General features: G+C 32.5%; 1 protein-coding gene across 3 annotated transcripts in view; it reads right to left on the bottom strand.

Annotated features, from left to right (window-relative positions):
• The window catches only part of LOC114124925 (uncharacterized), a 140,076-nt gene that overhangs the window by 65,773 nt on the left and 52,136 nt on the right, over window positions 1-22,167 (bottom strand). For 2 of the 3 annotated variants that reach the window (XM_050202186.1, XM_050202187.1), the window contains exon 2: window positions 5,435-5,588. In XM_050202186.1, the coding sequence (XP_050058143.1) occupies window positions 5,435-5,588 (154 nt within the window). Of the gene's footprint in view, window positions 1-5,434; window positions 5,589-18,625; window positions 19,004-22,167 lie in introns of those variants that run through there. The other variant, XM_050202188.1, reaches the window with a different exon arrangement.

Raw genomic sequence — 22,167 nt, 5'->3', positions numbered from 1 at the left:
TATTATAATATTATGTATTCGAAAAATGGCAGAAGACAAAAATAAACGTATATATGCGTAACGTACGGAAAGGGCAGATGCTCTCGAAACCAGTTTGTTTAATTTTTTTCGCGTGTAATATGTAAAGTGCAATAATAATAATAATACGTTTGGGCAAAGACGCCGTACGTATAAAACCAATGTACCGACTTGCGAAATATCGTCAATCCGACCGGGGTCGTTTTCAGTCGCAAAATGTTAGGTTTGCGATATTTTGTGATAGTTGTGATAATTGAATATAGTTGTTATAAATGTAAATAACGGGGCCATAAAAATACATCAGCGAGCGCCTACTACAGAACAAGAAGTTTAGCTCCGGCCATGAGTATAATAATAATATCCATTTAATATCGAGGGAATCTTATTATATTCAGAGTGTATCCGAAAGATGTGACATACTTAAACGTGATTTAGTCGTAAACCAGCCAGATAAACACCCAGTATAATATATATAGGTGCATATGTATATATTATAGAAATACGTGCATACATTATGTATTAATATCAGCTTCATAATAAATTATATAACAACAACATATAAAACGTTACTGAACACGCTACTCATGTGAGCGACAGTGGTCGCCTTGGACTAAAAATCGCCAAGTGAAAAGATTGGTCCGTTTATAATGTGTTTACCTACTTTATAATTCCGTCCTATATGTATAATGTACGTCATGTACGCGTCATGATATTATATAGGCGTAAATATATTATATAGTACGAGGTGTTTGCTGAAGTTTGTGTTATTGTTTTCATATTTGTTTATTTTTTTGTTATTTTATTTGAATGAAAACAGCTTAAATTGTATGATATGTGTGCGCGAATATCGAATTTCCACGATGCTGCCTCTATGTATATGTTATAATCTATAAACACGGGTCTTATAATATAATTGTATTTTATGCGCGAGATAACAATGATAATAACAATATTATATTATTACGGTACATGGCGTCGGCGGCCTTAAGAGATTATTTTTTATTATTGCCACCTCCGTTGCACCTCCTCCTCTCAAGGCCGGTGTTCACGCAAAGGATATATAATACTATATGTACAATAAAACAATAACATCATAACTCGTACTGTCCATTCAACTTCGCGGTCTCGCGTGTACACATGATATGTTTTTCGACACCCCTGACATTGTGGGGGTTTCGCAACGTGCCCGATAATCAAAACCGTAACCGCAGCTTCTTCCACGTGGAATTTTTTTTATTAGTATACATACCACATACTGCTTAATATTTTTCATATATTATTATTTACTTGTTATTGTTGTCATTATTACAGCACGCCAATTTGACTCGAACAGTTTACAGTTGCAGAACTGTAATCTACAGTGTAGACGGACATACATTTCCACCCGAAAAATCATAAAAATAAAAATTATAGTAAGCGGGAAAAAGGTGTTAAAAAAACTAAGCGCGATACCGGCGAAAAACGTGAAAGTACCCGCGGGTTAAACGTGCGGGCGAGAAAAATGTCGAAGGATTTATGTCGACATTTTAATGGGTACTCTCGCTCGTACCGACATATAGAAATGGAAACAATCGCGCGGAATTTCGTGCTGGACGAGACCTCGCTCCATATTATAATGTACTACACGTACGTGCTGTGTCATGATAAACTTGTGGGCGGATTTCGGGAGCTAATCTGTAAGCCCCGTCGGCGGCGACAGCGGTGGTTGTGGCTCAGCAAATTTAGCAGTGGGATTGGATTAGAACTTCTAGGAAAGAAAACTACGCACCCCATGAAACGAGAGCGTATAATATAAATAATAAAAAGTCCCGAAAATGACTTATGAAATGAGGTCCTGCGAAGTTTATGAAAAGCACTGCTCAAATAGGTCTCGAATGTGAGTCTTTAGCAGGAGTACATGTGTGATGTGTGAGCCGTATCCACTCTCGTTAGAACGTTCTAGAGAGCATAGCACGGCAGTTAATTGTGCGGATCGGTGTAACATCGCGGTGGTGAAAGTACTTTCACCCGCTGAGCGCGTTTCCTCGGCCTCCGCCGTGCCAAGGTCGGTGGTCCGGCTGCTGCCGTTCGGGTGAGATTCCCTCCCCCCTGTGGATCACTCCGAACTCTCCTCCTATCAATGACGCGATGACGTCCGTTCGTTTGCGGCGCGCGCGCGTTCTTCCGGACCGGAACAACAAGCGGGGACGGCATAGACGTCGGAAATAAAATTCGCTCTCCCGCACGCGCGGCTCGTATCTATATATACACGTAGTACGAGTTTTTCATGTCGAAACGCCGTCGGTATACTGTAATAAATTATAAAAATACTACACGCACAACAATAATATACCAAAGCTCCATATACGTCGAGTTCACCGTGATCGTCGCAAAGACAATAATATATTTATTGTTGTACCGAGAACAATGGTATATACGCGTATACATTATTGACGAACATCGGCAGCGGCGTACGGTGTTTTTTTCTTCTTTTCATTATTATTCTAAACGGTTTTATGAAAGAAAAAACCGTACGCACATAATATACAGTACCTACAGCAGGCAGAGGGACAGTAAGCGAAAAAAATTCATAAACCGAGTTCGAGTTATATAATAGAAATTATAATATGATATTATATATATCATACTTGGACTACTATAATAATATTATGTATAAACCGTTTACACGATGACTATATTAAATAGGTAGGTACGAGCTCACTGTGTAATATACATTTTTCAATAAACGTTACGATGGTGATTATCATATTATAGTGCAGCTTGCAGCAGTTCGATGAGTTATTATTATTATTAGACTTACCTGTATACCTATTCTTTAATACCAACAACTACTTATAATATTTATTATATATATATATATATATATATATATTGTAACAGGACGGCTGTCGATAGGTACGTATAGTGTTTTGTGGTCGTGAGAAAGATCGGCGAGGTGTTAGTATATAGTTTACAAGAAGAAGACTTGTTAATTTATATTCAAAACGTCTATGTATAGAGAAAGCCTATTATAAGATGCTTGAAATTGTTCTTATACATAATAATAAATGGTTAAGATTCCAATATAAGAACGTCTCAATTTTAACACCTGTTGCCTGATATAATAATAACACCAGCCCGTAGTTGAATATCAGCACCGGTTATTAAAACACTGAACTATTACGAAGAACGAATGGTAGGTATACTAAAACGTACTAATGTACTATGTATTTCAAAATACAGATAACTATGTAAAGTAAATATTATATAATAACTACTCAGATATACGAGTGGATCAGTTGATATATTAGAGCAAAAATCTATTTTTTATCTGTTTTTACTTTTTTTTTTTTTGACAACCGCGATCGATACGATGTACAAACAACACGATTAACGTCGTTCGACAAACCGTGACCGCATTGTATCCGTTATTGTTATATTATTACAATATTTATGATATTATGAAGAACGCGTTTGGCGTAAAAAATATTGCTAAGAACTCATCTCCAACAGTAGTCTACGTGAGTTTATTACCCACCAGTTGGTAGCATTCATGTTTACATATAGACACTGTTATTTTATGAAAACGTAATTATTCGGGACAACGACGTCATTTCGATTGAAAACCTAACGAATGCATTCGTTCGTTTGTATATATTATAATAATAATAATAATATAAGAGAAAACAGACGTGTTTGTATTTGTTGTTTATCAACGACGAAATAAATAGTGAACGCACGCAATTATAAATACTTAATTATATGAAGAATGTTGATGTTTTTTTAAGTGTCGCGAGAATAATTCAATGATGGTGATGAGTGATGACCGTTGAACTCGAAAGTTGTAATGGCAAACTCCGGGACGCTCATTAACATTATATGTTTGTGCTGTACTATACCGAATGTGTTTGATAAAAACAATTATTATTGTGAAATTACATGATAATATTACAATATAATATTAATGAAATAAACACGCAAGTCGGGTTAAGTTAAAACGTATCAGGAGAAGGGCAGTAAAAATAATACTTTTATTAATTTTGTGTTGTTATTTTTAATTTTACATTGAATTGATGTAACATAAACGTTAACTTTAGTATTAAGATACTAATAAAACCCCTAGATAATGTTCTTAATTTTAAGTTTGATAATAGACTTAATTATTCTAATATTAAAGTCAAAAACACATAATTGATTTTACTTAACTCTTTGCTAAAATTGTCTATGTTATGCATTCGTAAGATGGAGGCAACACAATAATATGCGGGTGTGGTGACCTCTTCGTCCCGTGACGTTCGGTTTAAAAAATGAGTTCCTATTTCGTTTTCAAATCTTGGTCGACCACATTCGTCGTCGCCCTCCAAGGACATCGAGCAAATTACAATGGCAGGTGCTCGCGGGTTGTGACTTGTGAATGGGCGTTTCAAAACGAAACTGTTTATTAAAGTTGACGTATCGCCCTATCGGTATAACACGTCATGACATGTAAGCGGAAAACACCACGAGGTATATGCGTGGGATATGCGGAAAATGTACATGTACGCCCCAAAACCCCGAACTCCCTCATGATAGGTATTATTATGTTGCTTCAAACAATGCAGAATATTTAACTAACCGACAAAATTGATTCGTTAAAAAAAATGTATCACCTCTGACTTTTAAACGCCATAAAGTTTTAAAAATGTTGTTTTAAAATATAATAAGAGTAGGTATATATTATATGCCGTCGTAACAAAAATAAATCTACTAAAGGGCTAATGTGCAGATCGTTTTGGATTCTTTATAAGTTTATTATAAAGGATAAATTGAAAATTGTGAATCACGGTCTGGGAAGAATTTTTATATACGCAATACATATATACATTATTATTTCAATACTAAATATATAAATATGCACTATTATAGAATGCCACCGAGAAACTTAACATTTCCAGGTCATGAAATTTTAATAAAACGGTCGTTTTCGACGGAATCGACCGGACAAGGTCGTCGTTGGCACGTCCTCCTACGCGCGAGAGGCGCTCGCGGAACGAATCTCGTAGAATCTATATTATATACATATATATAGTATTATTATATCCCGCTATTGCGTTGTCGCTCGCGTTTCACATGTAAACGATGTGTATGCATCATATTCGTATTGTATTATACACGACATCGGATCTGTCTGAGATGGGCGCAAAAAGTGAAAGGAGGGCTACGTGAAAATATTAATATACCTAATAGTGATAATAAAAACGATGATTTGATTTTAAAAAGCGAAACATATTTCTAGCCAAGTGGTGTCGATAGTCGCGAGGTCAGTGGGGAGACTATATTATGCTATATTATTATTATATTACAACGTCCGATTACTATTTTACGACTACTTGTGCTGCCTAAAATCGTTTATATACACATGCAGGTAACCTGAACGATAACAATATGATAAACGTACCTTGTACAGCTTGTCCTTGTTGTACCACACGTCTTCTTCTTCTTCAACTTGAACGGGGAATCCTACTCCCGAGTCCAAGTTCAAGTCGTCCCTAGACCTGGACAATATTCGACGCCTGGATATCATATCGTTGGGCACTGCTAACGACGGACAACTGTAACACAAAACGAATTGTATCGGTTAGCGATCGTATGTATAATAATATACAATATTAACAACAACAACAACAACAATAATAATATTATAATAATATGTACTTTCTCGATCGATGAACGGCTAGGTATATATTGCGTAAATACGCGTGGCTGTGTGTGGGATTAACAATGGCATCGTAATAATAATATAATATCGCTTGGGCGTTTATTTTTCGACAAAAGCGAGCCAATATCTATGTATATAATATTATATAATTAATGCGCACCTTGTAGGGGGCGGGAGACACGCGTAAAAGCGATCTGAGTATAGACCGCGCATAGTTCGATTGGATCTCACGTACGATATATATATTATAATATAATCTCCGAGAAACGTCGTGTGTTTGATTTTCCTATATATACACGAAGTATATACCCACAAAGCCGATCAATATTATTCGCTATAATATTATTATACACACCGATCGGTCGACAATCGCGTCGATTGTATACTGCAACAATATATCGACCGGGAATATACACGATATTAACGAGTCCAAGGCCCATTATAATATGTACTATAGATAATAATATATAGATCTACATAGACCCTCGTTGAATCGTGTATATATAATAATTACGCGAGAACACTGCAGAACGTTTCTACATGTAATACCTACGTATATAATATAGGTACTCGTGTCATTTACACGGGCATGGCAATTATATTATTCTCAAAGACCGCGCTCTCCATCGCTGCGTGTGTGTTTAAGAGTTTAAGACGTATTATAGTGTCGCGACGATTGTAGTAATATATATACATACAGTAATGCGGCACGAGTACATCCGAGAAAAAGGTCACGTTTTTTTGTCGCGTAAAGGACGATTTAAGATTTTTATTCAACAATAAAATAAGAATAATAATCTTACGTTCCCGGGATCTCGCTTGCTCGTACGTGTGTGTCTGTGTGTGTGTTACCGAAAACAGACAGCGAAAGTGTGAAAACGAATAAACACACGGTTATAATTATTGTCGTTACGTGCCGTTGATCACCGCACAAGAAATTGTTCACTCGTCTATGCGGAGGCAATATCATTATGGTATTAAGTGTATATTTTGCCAAAGTTTCCCCAATTATTATTTCCGTCCAGTATACCACAAAAATAGAATCTGACGATATACTTATACGAAATGATCATAATAATAATATATATTATGATATAGAGCACCATATTATATACATATACAGTCATATAACATCATATATTCCTACGAAAGTTCGTCCGAAATTGAAACAGAGACCACAACGGAAACTACTTTCAGATTTATAATTTTTGAAGGACTTCTTATTATTCACATTTAGTTATCTTTTGAGTTGATTTGAAAAAAACACACGTTAACTGTATAACTATAATAAAACTGTGTATTATATTATAATACTATATCATCTATGCTAATTGAAAATTTCGTAGGTTAAATTGGCATTTAAATCGTAGCCTTTTTTAAATTACTAACACTATGTGTCGCAAGTCTAAATTAAACGCACGATTAAATGACTGAGTGACCGATACACAAACGTAGTTATACATAAATGTCATAATAATATTGATATAGTTTTTACTACCATCAAATTTCTCTATCATAGACTAGATATTAATTAACAAAGCCAGTCTATGAGCATATAAAGTATATTCTAGTTGCTTGACCGCATTACGCAATACAGCTAAGAAAAACATATTTCGTTCACAATTTTTTTCCTTAATTTTTTCCCAGCCGCGTGCGCCCGAGATCGTGATTATAATTCGGTTCGTGTGAAGAAAACATGCGGCCTCACTCCCAATTGCTGAACGCTAAAATAATTATATTATTATTATATATTCCTATATTACAGTATATATAGAGACGGTTATTTATTTTCTAGTTCTATTCGCCGCACTGTCCACGAAGGTCTCTACGCAGCGACGCACCTAGCAGCTAGCTAAAGCGTAGTGCACTGCAGAAGGTTAGGCGGTTATATAGGTTACATGTTACATACTTGTCTACCAAAAAAAAAAAAATATTTATAAGGAATTAATTGTAAATAATATTACAGTAAACCAGATGTACCCAGTAACTCAAACGAGTCACTAAATATTGAAAATACCATTTTAGTAACAGTAAAACCAAAAGAAAAATAATCAAACCCTCATTATTTATCCACTTCACGACTATATCCCAATGACCCGTTGCTTAGTAAGCTTAATTTATCCGCTCTTACTGTAGCACAACATACAACTACCTAAGACTAACAATTTTATTGCATTATGAAGTTGGCCAATTTGAAGGATCGCACACTCACAAATATAAAATTTGTATTTTATTTTTTTTTTAATTCTTGACTAATATACTTTTATTGTTTAATTGTTCAATGTTTTTTTCTTTTATGGTCAAAATTTGCATATATTAGTATATTATATTACATTGGCCATAAGCTCGTTATATATATATATTACGAGTTCCGTAATAAACTGTAACCATTGTTTTATAGGTTGTCAGTGACTATATATATATATAGAATTATATTATAGGAAGAAGAGTATAATATTCACCATTATCTTCTCGCATTTCGGCCTGTCTACCACCACTACCACCGCTATGACCACCATCTGACTTTCGAAACGATGCATAATTTTTTCGATTGAAAAGATTGCGTCGAAATCGGTTCGATACTTGAAAAGGGGGGCCCCGTTCCCATGTGTTTTTCCATCTAGCCACAAATATGCTTAAAACATAATATACAACAACTGTAGCAATAATGCTGCACAATATTACTCCCATGAGATGCACGCAACCAGCTCATGAGTATAAGAACTCATGCAACAAAAACAATAACAACGACTACATAATTTATAATACACATTTTAATAACTCAAACAACTCGTTCAAATTTGGTGAATCATCCTGTATAATATAATGTACCAAGCACGCACATGTGACAGTCGCGACACGGGACAAAATCGCCCCGCGGTTCACATCGGAACAATGGCCATTATATATAATACGTTTAAGTGCGAGTGTATGTGTGTACCGTGTGCGTTCATTTTTGACGTATTCTGTTGACAAGTGTGTGTGTATAATATAAGCCCTCTATACATGTTTATGTGTATTGTATGTGTATGGGTATTGTGAGTATGATATTGCAAGTGCATATATTTCGCTTTCCCGCCACACCCGTCGCGCGTGTTCGTGTTTCACAACGAAAGTTTCCCATACGGTTATAGGTCTGTTGCCAACTTGTCGTAGGTACATAAATATAACAATAATTGTATATTATAATAATATAGCGTTGTTCGTATACCTACACGTATAGACACTATAGGCATACTGTGTATAATATAATAAACTACGTGTATACGTTGGTATAGGCGGGCAGACGGTAGATAATATGTAGAAGATGATTGGCACGGTACTACGTTACAATTAACATGCTAGTCGTGGACGTCGTTTATATTTTATAATATTATTATACACGGTGGTGAACAATCCACATTTTTTACCGTATATGATGGTCGTAAAAAACAAATGAACGGACAAACTATATGCTCTTCGCGTGCCAATATCTGACCAAAAAATTATTGTTCTAGTCTATCACAACTAAACCGTACACCACGCGTATATATAGTGTTTCTAGATTAAGTCATTATAAATTAGAGGTACTATTGCAGTGAGATTTGTCGGAAAATCCTTGGCCAAGTATACTAGCCGACTACCATAATGTCGATGATATGAATGATGTATGGTTCCTGAATGCCGCGTTAAGGAAAAAAAAAGAAGTGTATAATAGAATAAATACATAATTGCTTTGCTAATCACTGACGACACTCGCGCGTCCGTGACCAATGGCTTTTATAATATTATATACGAGACGTATTTTTATTTTAATCGGAAAAAAATATCACACGCGATATATAGATAAGCGTCCATTATATTATTACATGTACACCGCGAATGTGTGCGTCGTTTTTTTTTTTTAACTATTTATTTCCGAGACATTACACGTGCGCCACTGTCAAATGGCGAATTAACGGTTTGGAAAAATTTTGTTCGTACTCAACTACTGATGGAGAGAGACATGCCGGGAAGAGGAGAGTAGACTACGAGGGTTACCATTTATAGAACGCGCAAGTGTAGGACGACAACGACGACGACGATCGGCGTGGGACGAATTACAGCACATCGTGTATAATATACACGTAGGTACCTATATCGTATATTATAAAATTATGTATACGCCATAAGTGGGCCGGACGACGGTGGAATCGTACGGCGGTCGGGCGTCGAACATTTCTCGAATGCATAATGCATTTTTACGCGGTCGTTTTTTCGGAAAACCGGCGACAAAGACACGATATTATATTATTATATTCTGCGCTGCATCGGGCATTGTTCGATTGTTGTCGGATATTTTTCGAATCGAACACGACCACCGCCGGACAACTCTTCGGAGTCGTAAAAACCGTTGTCACGACGATAATATTTTAAATAATATTATAACGTGGTGCGCGTATATTAAATAACAAAAACCTGGTATACGAGTGTCTATATTATAATATTATATTGCTTTGCCGTTTGAACGACAATAATTTCGTCCGCGGGATAATAATGTTATAATTGTATTTCGAGATATTTTGATTTGCGCATTATTATTATTATTGTGCAGTATTTTTTGTATATTATGTAACTACACATCAGGTCTCTGTTGGCGCCTGGCATGTTTGGTGTTCGACGAGATAATATATTATAATATTTGAATATACCGTTATTATAATATAATATAGGCGCGTTTCGTACAGAATCGGACTTGGATGACCCGTCGTCGTCGCCCACCAGTATTAACATTCGTTGTTGGATTAGTATTATTATATTACGGTTTATTAACGTGCATCCTCATCATATTTGATCCTACGCGATTTTCCGCAGCCAGGTGAACGCACTCCCGAAGCCAAAGCACACATTACTTTACAAAACAAAAATAATAATCCCGGTATGGCATTGCGAGTGTCAGACTTTGAGAGCCTGAGTGGACTAGTATAAACATTGCATTCGTTTGAGACCCCGAAAAACAACTACCCACAGCTTTGATATAATATGCTATAATAAAAGGTGGTCGACGTGTTAAACGAACGGAAACATATCGAGGTATTTATATAAGTGTCCTATGCAAAGTTTTGACTCTCCACATGTGCAGAAAACCACACACATATAAAACCTTGAATTCGGAAATTTTCTGTGTGGGCAGCACCAAAATAATATGTCAATGTCGGGAAACCAGCGTGTTTTAGAGGTTTTGCAACTTCCCGGACAGAATAGAATAATGACAAAATGCCGCAATAAATATTTTTAGACTATGTTCAGTCGTCGTGGGCTGTTGTAACCACACGCTCCGTCATATAATATTATTATAATATTATTACACCCATATAATAAATGGTCGTAAAAGTCCTCCTTGGTCTGCGGCAACGTAGTACAGGCAAGCGTGCAAACGAATCGACAAATCTTTTACAAGTAACTATTTTTCGTAAAATTACGTTTTTTCTCTTACACTTATACCTAACATTTCGATTCATATACGTGTAAACAACAAAAAAACATTTTTAACAATATTACATCTATAATATATTATATAATATGTGACGACACAAATTGTCAAATGTGGATATTATTATTAACTACTCAAAAATGTAAATCTAAATCAACAAGTTAATTTTTATTTTAACTTTTTAATTTCAACTTAGTATCCATTATAATATCTGTTTTTTTTTCAATTTATTTGAAAATAATAATAAGTATAAAATTATAAAATTGCAGTAGGTAACTAATAAGTTAATTATTTTTTAGTTTAATAATTTATATTAAATTCAAATAAAGAAAAAATAAACCCCCTTAGTTGTATATTTGAGTTGACAAGCACGTGTAGTTGAATACACATTATACTTAAAGTAAAACACAACGGAATAATAGGATACATTTTTAACAAAATGTTTGATTATTATTGAAAATATTTGAAAGTTACGAAATCACTAAGTGTGACTCGGTTATGATAATTAAAAATAATGATCAACTTATTTATAACGAAGTACAATATTGATATTTTTCTACATAGGTATCAACCTAAAATGTTTAGATTTAAATATCTCGGCTGTTAATGTTGTCTTATCCCCACACAACGACGTTTATTGTGTAAGATTCAGCTCCAAAAGACTAAAATTTTACGGTACAATACACGCAACACAATCGATCAAACGTGAAACGGCCACTAGATGTTATAATTAATGTGGTCCCTAGTGAACATATTATTGTGGGTGAGTGCGTATAGTGGGTGTCGGCCGAAGGTAAAATGTCTATACCATTATGATGTGACGATAATGGCACCGTATTATCCTCGAAATAACAGTTTATTTTCATAAAATAATCGTAATAATTTGATTTCAGATTTTTAATCATATATAGTGACTGGACGATTAAAACAATATCATTCGAAGTTTAAAACCATTTAAACATATATTATACATTACATTTATATATTATATGGCAGCTAATTTTTGGTTTACAATTTAGTGAAACAATATTTTGGTTTTACTAGATAAATCCAGAATTTACGATCTTCTTATAGACACTAATTTAATCCTAAATTTCATTGGAACCCCGTGTGATTGATCAACTTCCTAGAGATAAATATGTATTATGGTATACACATGAGTTGTATAAAATACGAAATACCCGGTTTAGTTTAATCCGGCGAACAATTTCTAAAAAAATCAAAACTGGTTTGCGGCGTGACTCGCGACAGTTGTTTTACATAATATCGATAACTACCTATGCCGACGTTTTTAGATATATTTACCACGCATGTAAGAAGTTTCTAAAGTAAAACGTCCAAGAGAAGTATTTACAAATATAAATATTTAGAGTATTTATGATTAAAATAGTGAACAGATTTGGAATATTGCACGATTATAGTATTAGAATTTTTAACGGAGAAAGTACAATAAGTTTCAGTAGGATAACTAAATAAAGCACTAGGAACGTAAAAGTAATATACTCATACATTGTATATTATTGTTATATTATTTGCATCGTATATACATTATATTAAAAAACAAATGACATTCTCGTAACCCATAACCTTATGAATGATATCATGAAAACTTCAATAGTAGGAAGCAACTAGCACTAAAACAAAAACGGTAAGTACACTATGGCACAATAAATATAACGCTATTTTTGAGAAAATTTAATAAAATCATTTTATAATGCAGACCTAAGGCGACGATGAACGGCAAAATATTATCGCAACAGTTTTCACCGACAGCACTAGTTCGTCAAATCCTGAGCGGAAGAGAAAGTCGAAAGCTATAATATTTATATGTGTACTCGGTGATATGCACTCATATTCTATATAAATTATAAATGCATATAACAATAAACATATAATATATTATGTGTGTAGCTACGGGTGTGTGTAAATAATAATATTAATATATGTTGAACGATACAATAAATTTCTTTGTATAAATAAAAGAGAACGATCAAGCAGAGTTTTGGGCCTTTTTTACTTAAAGATTATATATTATAAAATTCATAGATTTGTTATTTTATTTAAACCGATTGACTGGTATACAAAATTATATTTATTTATGCATTTTAATCTATACGAGTATTAATTTTTGAGGTAATAACCTTTACAAATGTACTATATTTTTCCTATAAGATGTACAGTGTATTAATTTACAGTATAAAGGAGAAGTTTTAAAAAAAATAAGTTCGGATCACTGGAGGACAATACTCATTAAAGACCTTATTTTCAAGTATTTAGATTTCTTGTACTATTTAAGAATATATTATGCATTTAAAAATAGTAAAAATCATAATTTAAATAAATGCTTATAATTAAAGTATAACACGGAAGCGAACATATACTTGACGAATCACCCAGGATAGTACCTACACACAAATCACAATATACATTTATGGTTCGTATACAAACGCGTTCGTTTTTCGATAGAGTGCAATAATCGTCGGGAAAAAAATACAATTAATATTTTGCTGAATACTCCTTAGTCCGCGAAAAAAATTATGATAATATGATAGTAATAAAAACATCGCGTTATTATAATATACAAACTAGATGACTCGCCATTCTGCCAAATGAATTTCCCGACTCTACGCGCGTATACACACACATAACTGATCATTATTCACGACATATTTCGCGCGTGTAATTCGGTTTTCCGACCTCTTCTCTTATCCAAACACACCGCAACTACAACATATGTGTCGTGTTCACGGGACGTGCGTGAACCGCGTTTTTTATACCTATAGCAACCTTGACTCGATTAGCACACGGTTTTTTTCCCCGTTCTTGTCTTGTTTGCGTTCTTAACAAGACCATCGATTACAATTTTTTTCTCGATACATATTTTGTACATAAAATAATACGATATACTCTTTCTTTCCACTCACATACACTATCGGTTTTTTTTTTCATTCCTTCCGTCGCGTATCTTTGTCGCTTTTTAAACGCTTCGTCAGTTCATACGGGTTGGCGAAAACGACAGGCCCGGTAATGAGACGACAGAAACCCGCATTGTTTATGCGCACGTCGCTCGCAGTTAGCGCTTCGTTCGATGACCACACGTGACAATGATGTCAAAAACCATATCTTCTTTTAGCTCGTGAACAGTAGAGGTCGTAAGAATCTGTGCAGTCGTTATATCATACACACATACACTTTTATATCGTTATAATATTATTATGACGTGCGTACCTACTACATAATATTTTACACAGCAAAAAAAATAAATTCTTATAATATGTATAATAGGTCATTACCATGAAAAATTACGCTACCATCGACAAAGCTACAGGTCATAATAATTCTATGCAAAACAGATGGGAAATTAATAAAAATTATGAAATTATGTATACAATTTAAGTTGATAAAAAAATACTATATAATTTAGTTAGAAATTAATATTGTTTAAAGTAATACATTTAATTCCATAAGTTAAACACCGCAGATAAAATATTATAGCTAAATTCATTTAAAAAAAGTTAATCTACTTTTTAATTAACACGTGGATTATTTTGTAAGCCTGTACAATATACATAATAGAACATTACAGTATTATTATAATATTATCATAATACGATATTAGATTATTTTTATTTAAAACCATGTATACAGTTTTAATAATTATTATTAACGCATAAAATCATCAAAACCTAAAACTTTAATTTTAACATAATGGATTATTTTTGATTAGCTAGAAAAAGCTAAGTTATTTCAACATTCGATTAAACTAAATAAGTTCTTAAGTCAATTAGAAAACTAACTTAACTTGGAGTTTTAACTTAAGTAATTTTGTATAAGCGATATTGTCGAAAATAAAATTTAATTGATTTTGCACAGCGCAAGCAAAGAATATTATATAGGTAGGTACATACAACAATAATACACCATACGCCGCACCAGACGAAGTTATATCAACCACTGCTCTGAATAATAATTAATCGTATTCGTGCGCGATACGGTACGCTATACAATATTACTTTGCGTAGATATATTATATTTTATCTGTAAATATATAAATGCACATTATATTATTATACACGTCGATTGTTTTCGGGGTTTTGTACGCAAGTGTGGGAACGGAGGACATGTCGCGTTCACGACTCACGTACCGTCGCCGAGCATCGTCGTGTGTATGGTGAACATACCTATACTATATGGATACGCCTAGCAATAAGTATACGTATAAGTACGTGATTTGGGACCCAAGAAGTGACTGTGATCAGAATAATATCGAACCGGAAAGTTTACCGTAATACAATGTCACCATGATACTGCTGCGCGTCAGAGGTCTCTCTCCGCTATAAGTTGGATATAATATTTTAATGTGTGTGTGTGTATCTACACCGTGCTAGACGATCTGAGAATTTTAAAACCAAAACGTATATTATAAAGTGTATAAATTAGGTATATGTGGTATATGTGCGATACAGTCCATGACTTTACAGCGGTATAGCTGCTTTCTATAAATTAACGCGTATATTAAATCGTGTTCGTAAACGATTCGAATGACTACTGTTCTCTACATAATTATATTATTATACTGTGCGCCATGGTAACAACCAACGCCAAAATAATAATTTAGTGTTTCTTGCTCCAATACGTTGCCTCCCAGATCGACAAAATCTATCGGAATTCATTTATTGTATACCTATAACCTATCACTATTAAATATTATGAGTACTAATAGGCGATATACCACTACGTTCGACGAGCAGATACTAAATGTGAAGGCCGAAGGACGTCTAGTCACTTAACTGACTGCACACGAATATCGTCGTTTGATATTATTATCGAAAACGATGGCACTTTTAATACGGTGAAGGGGGCATGACATTATAGACAATTATTTAGTGACTTTTTTTTATACGTCAAAAACCATAAGAACAATTTAAATCCAACCAACCTCATTGCCATTATTTTCTATGTAATTATGTTTAGCCAATTACTTTATATATACGTACGCACCATTGAACTATGCACAACCAATCTTGGCAGTAAGTAATAATAGTAATAATCAATGTCGATCACTTGACGTTGTACTTGAAATTAACTCAATAATCGGCCAGTCGCAACCAGCGTGTCCATCTCAGTGTTTTCGGTTACCTTGATGCGAGTTACGTAGTTGATTGAATAATTCATTTAAAAAAATAGGTGTAATCATAAATGCAGCAAAACATTGTAAACTCTTATCATCAATTAAAGCTTCGTGCGAGTATTACATTAAGAATTTTGATTATTGGTTGTGATTCTTAAATAATACTAGACTGTAGTATTCAAAATTAATTCATATTAGGTATGATGATATTATCGCGACTCAAATATACAAATAATTACGCAAATATGGTTTAAAACAAAATTGTTTCGTGAATATAGTCAATATTACCAATTACGTTTGCCCATACCTTTAAATATGTGAATATTATATATTTATATTATATCTCTTTCAGGTCTAAAAAAATATTTAGTATAGCATTTTATAAATTTAATAGTTAAAATAAATTAAATATATTTATGTATATTTATAATCTTGAAATAATAATAATTAATTTTTAAAGAATCCATAATATTGTAACCTTGTAAAATTACATTCAGATGTACAATTTTTAGGCTTAAAAAAATGTAACGATAAATTAACTTTTAGAAACGATAATAGTGAAAATTAGTGTTCATAAAAATATTTGTATACATATAATTTATTACGACATTCAAGAACACGTTTTACTTGCCCTTTATTATTTAGTGGTTTTATGCCACTTGTCAAAACACTTCGATTCTATGATATTAACAACAGGTGTGTACAAACAATATTCGGACAAATCATTGTTGTTTTAATTTATTTTCAAAAAATTCAGTTTGGCAGACAACATCGACTGTACATAGTGTATCTACATAATATTTGAACGGTACACTGCAAGCGTGTGCATTTGGCCTAGAATACAATTGAACTCGGATCGTTGGACGGGTGTCGCGATATAATATTTAGATGATTGTGTGTAAAAAAACGATTAGGTTCGCCTTAATTGCGTTTTAAACGCTGTTTTGTTATAATCGAATTGACTGTTTAATAGTATGCGAAATGTTTTGATCGAGAGACAAAACGCATGCCGAGACATACACTACGGGAGATCATTGTGCTTAGACTTTGATAAAATAAATTCCCGGCAATGTAGATACGGGTTTGAGTTCAACTCAAGGCGCGCGGCGTTGTACGGAAAATAATAAAATAATAAAATCTAACGAAAAATGTTAAAATGAAAATATTTCGTATATGGTGAGACTATATTTATTTTTTTATTTATTAGTTTGTTTTTGTGTTTTTGGAAAGCCACACATAACTACGTAGTTGTTGTGTAAAACTAACTGTGGTGTGGCTATCGTTGTATTATTTTTATATTATATATATATATATATATAAATAGGTTTATACACATTGTATGGTCAATAAAAGTAAAAATACGAGCCTTGAAGCGTTGATTAAGTTATACTCGACAACAGTAGGTACAGTAACACTGCAGTTACGTTCACTGTACGCGAGTAATCGAAAAAATAAAACCACTGGTTTTCTATAAGTAATAACATAAAAGTGTAAAACGTTAACTCATAAATTACACTGTGCCATATTAATTGCATCATAAATATTATTTTACGTTGAAAACATTTAAACAGTTAATCTCACCAAATATGCCTAATCCGATAACAATTTAATAATATTGATTTATTTAATACATTACTATTATTTTTTTTCATTTTATATTAAAATAAGTATGAAAAGTTACTAAATTATATTATTTAATCTAATTTTATGTAATATTACTAGAAAAATGTTAGTATTTTTTTTTTTATCTTTGTATTATATAGAACTAAACCACAAACCATTCATCGTCTGAAGATTTATGTATTAAATTTAAGAACCTTTTAATCGCAAGTGTACAATGTTATTTTAATAAAAAAAAAACAGTTATCACATTATCTTTTATAGATGAAAAATAAATTAGAAATCCGTTAAAAAATTATAGTTCCCACAGTAAAGAATTAATAATTTGCAACCCTTGGTATAATAAGACATTTAAGTGTTTGATAAACCCCTGTGAATTTCTTTAGATAGAAATCAATTATACATAATTTAATATAATACCTATTTACATATTTCATAAAGATATAGTAAAGTATTTCGAGTTTTTAAATGAAATATTGTTAAAAAAAAATTCGCTTTCCTAGATGAAAAAATGCCCATTCAGTAAAGTACAGCAAAGAACTGCGTAATATTTTAAGACAAGAATACTGATATAAAAATGTAAAGGACTCTTTAGTATAGTTGTATATCAATTTTCAATCGTGCAACCAAAAACCTCATCGAGGGGGCACATCATTCCTTCACCCCAATCACGCTTACGACTTATAATAATAATATATATGATAAGTTATTTTCCTAATAGACTCACCGATTGGATTGTAAACGTTATGAAATCCGTTTGACTGTGCGCTATTTATATATAGCAGAATCCCAAGTAGGCTCTTTAGAACGATTTTTCGCCTCAAAAAATTTTACTAATAAAACGAACTTGAAAAAAAAATTAAAACGCGCGGCGAAACAAGACGCAGTATTTTAGCAATATTATTTAAAACAAACGATGAAAATAATACTTTTACTCGATTACAATAACTTTAATATTATTATACGAAAAACAAAACACACGTGGGTAAAATAACGCAAGCGGCGGATACGGCGGCTACGGCGGCGTTCGGCGGCGGCGGCGGCGACGACGACCGGAGAGAGTTGCGAACGCGACTGAACGGGATGGCACGACCACCACTTCTGAATTATTCTGATCGGCGGCGGCGGCCAGTGTAATACACTCTTACACAACTTTCCTACGTAGCGCCATCAGCTGCTGCTACGGCGGCGGCGACGTGCCCACCACCACCATTGCCACTGACTGGTTTCGTCGCCACTGCCACCCCACCCCCAATACAGACGACAATCTCTAAAATAAATAGCTACGTTCACGTATTACGATAATAGTAATAATAATAATATTATTATTCCATAGGTATCTCTATACGTGGCTTGTAATTTTTTTTCGCATTTGTTGTCACACAAGCGCGAGTTTAGTTGTCTACTCTGAACGCCGGACTTTTTGTGAGAGAAAAAAATTAAAATGATACGATTTGTTTTTATATAGTGAGATTATATTACAAAATACGTTGTGGGCACGCACGACTAGACAGTATAAGGTAAATAGTTACGATAAAAATATCCATAGGTTATCACTCACAAAAACAACATAAAAATTTATAATTTTTTTTTCAATTAATAAGGAATTAGAAAATTCATCGTGATGGTAGTGTCAATTTATAAATTATATATAGTTATATTATTATATAATTATAAATAAATTATTGTCTATAATTAATTAAAATTAAGTAAACTTATAATATTTCAATTAAAATATAACATTTTTATTTCTTATTATATTCGATGGCAATGCATATGAAAAGCGGAAATGATAGTTGAGTTACCGTTATTTAAAAAAAAAAATACTCAAACTGTTCACTAGTATTTCACAAACATTACCGATTTCCCTATCGTTTGTAAGTGTAGTATATATTTATATATATTATTATATGATCATTATTATTATTGCGTTCTCACGGTCGAAATTTAACAATAAATTGCTTTTTCCATCCGACACTTGTTTGAACGAGTTATAAAATAATTATTATGCGGATAGCGTGGAATTTCGGTAACAACAAGTAACTAACAGAATTTTGTTCGATATCGGTTTCACAACAATCCAATCATATTATTATCAAAGAAATATTATTTTCTATAGTTACAAGTAAACTGTAAAAAATTATCAATATTAACATTATACAATATAGGTACATTTGCAAATGTTATAAATTTACATCAGTGGCTCATAGTCTATTATAGTAATTGTTAATTAATATTAAATATAAATATTAATTACTTTACTGAGAAAAATTAACAGTAATATACTACTATGTATAACTGTGTAATGTGTATATTATAATATTTAACTACGATAGTATGTATTTGTGTTTTTACTCAAGTCGAAAAAAAATAAATTAAAATACCATATGAAGAAAAAACCAACTATACTTTTAGGTTAGGGTATAATCAAAATTGCTATAAAATATATAGGGTTGTCTTATTTAGGTTTGTTTTTCTTCTAACTGCTATTGGATTAAACGCAAGGCTCTCAGTAACATTATTCAAATTATAAACGAAGTCGTTATCTTCGTAGAGACTATTAATATGTTGTAAATATTTCTATATAGAAAAATAATTTTGCAAAAAAAGAAAAATAATATACATACTTATAGAATATTTAAATACCCATTTTGAATACACACGTTGTACGCACGTTCAAAATAATTACATGAAATAAACTGACTGATTAAAAACAAAATGAATAAATAAATAAACACTAAACATTCCTGAATTTATTATTAGTATTTTGCATTATGATACATTGTCGATGTTGAGTATTGTTGATTACATATTATGCAACAGTTCGAATAAATACAAAATATACAGTGTACAGGCGGCACTCCGTACACTCAAGAGTCAAGACTAAAGAATTTGGCTCGGTCGATAAATATATGCATTAAATTGTGATTCGTTTAGTGCCTATAATAATATGTACTACCTATATAATATGTACTGTGTCTATATACATACGTACGCACGTGTATATGTGTGTACATATATACAAAAAGCTGTTGTGAGCATTATTGTTAATCGCCTAGTCGTAAATTATGTTTAGAATTTAATTGTGTAGAATCCTCATCTTAAAAAGTATAAAGCAACGATTTTGTCAACAATCCCATAAACCACACACTTTTAACGAATAATGATACGTCCAAACGACAATTTAAAACAAAAAAAAAAACAAACACGCCGCGCGCAGCATAATTATGCTAATGTATAATATAAATTAACAGACTGCACGATGATATATTTTACAAGAGAGCATAAATATTCGATTTTTTTTCCGCGAGCCGCCGACCTTCGACTATATGACATGCAAGTCTAAATCCAATAAAATGAATACGATATTTATATTATATTGAACATTTTCTATGGTTTCAAAATCATCGTTTAAATACTGTATATTAATATTATCATGTCCTCGTCATTTAGATTGTCGATCAGGTCATACCGCAGAATCGGTCAATATTCTAGAAGCAATGCTGAAAAATCTGCTTAATAAAAACTAAACAAACTAATGCGATCGTTGAGGTTTGTCAGATCCGTCAGACCCCTGCTGTATTTAAAATGGTTTATTTATAATAATACGTATTATCTGGCCCTTTTGAATTTTGATTAGTCCTAATGTTTGCAGATAATACAGAAAAGTAAATTACACCACGTTATGAATGATAGTAATAATATCATATGACTGAGAATGAATATTTTCATATGATAATAATATTACCGAGTTTAAAAATAAAACAAACTAGTATTTTTGTACATGTTAGAATATCAAATCTCAGACGATAATATTTGTGTAAACGTTTTTTTATACTTAGTACACTATTTTATATATGTACGATGTAATCGCATCACATATAAAAACGATAATACTCTTTGAACTTGCATAACTCCATTTGTTTTCAGTCAGCTCACATATATACAATCAAACGCACGACTATCGCATATTATAATGTCACATATAAGCAATTTATACTAAATCCTATAGCGAAATGTCCAGAACGACGAAGAATAAAAAATCAGGTTTATAAAATTAATACATTCATCGTTTTGTTCAGAATCTAAAATTATAATATGAAATAATACATAATTTTACTATATAATATATTATATTATTATAATATGTATATTTCATATACATAAATATATATTATATATATATATATATATTCTCGATTGGTTTATTGTTTTGAAAAAACAAGTTTGAGTAACAATAATTGTATAATAGGTATGAGTGTATACTGC

This window comes from Aphis gossypii, chromosome 2 (genome assembly GCF_020184175.1).
Source record: "Aphis gossypii isolate Hap1 chromosome 2, ASM2018417v2, whole genome shotgun sequence".
NCBI classification, from domain to species: Eukaryota; Metazoa; Arthropoda; class Insecta; order Hemiptera; family Aphididae; genus Aphis; species Aphis gossypii.
The sequence above is the reverse complement of the archived record's forward strand: the minus strand, read 5'-3'. Positions and strand labels throughout refer to the sequence as shown.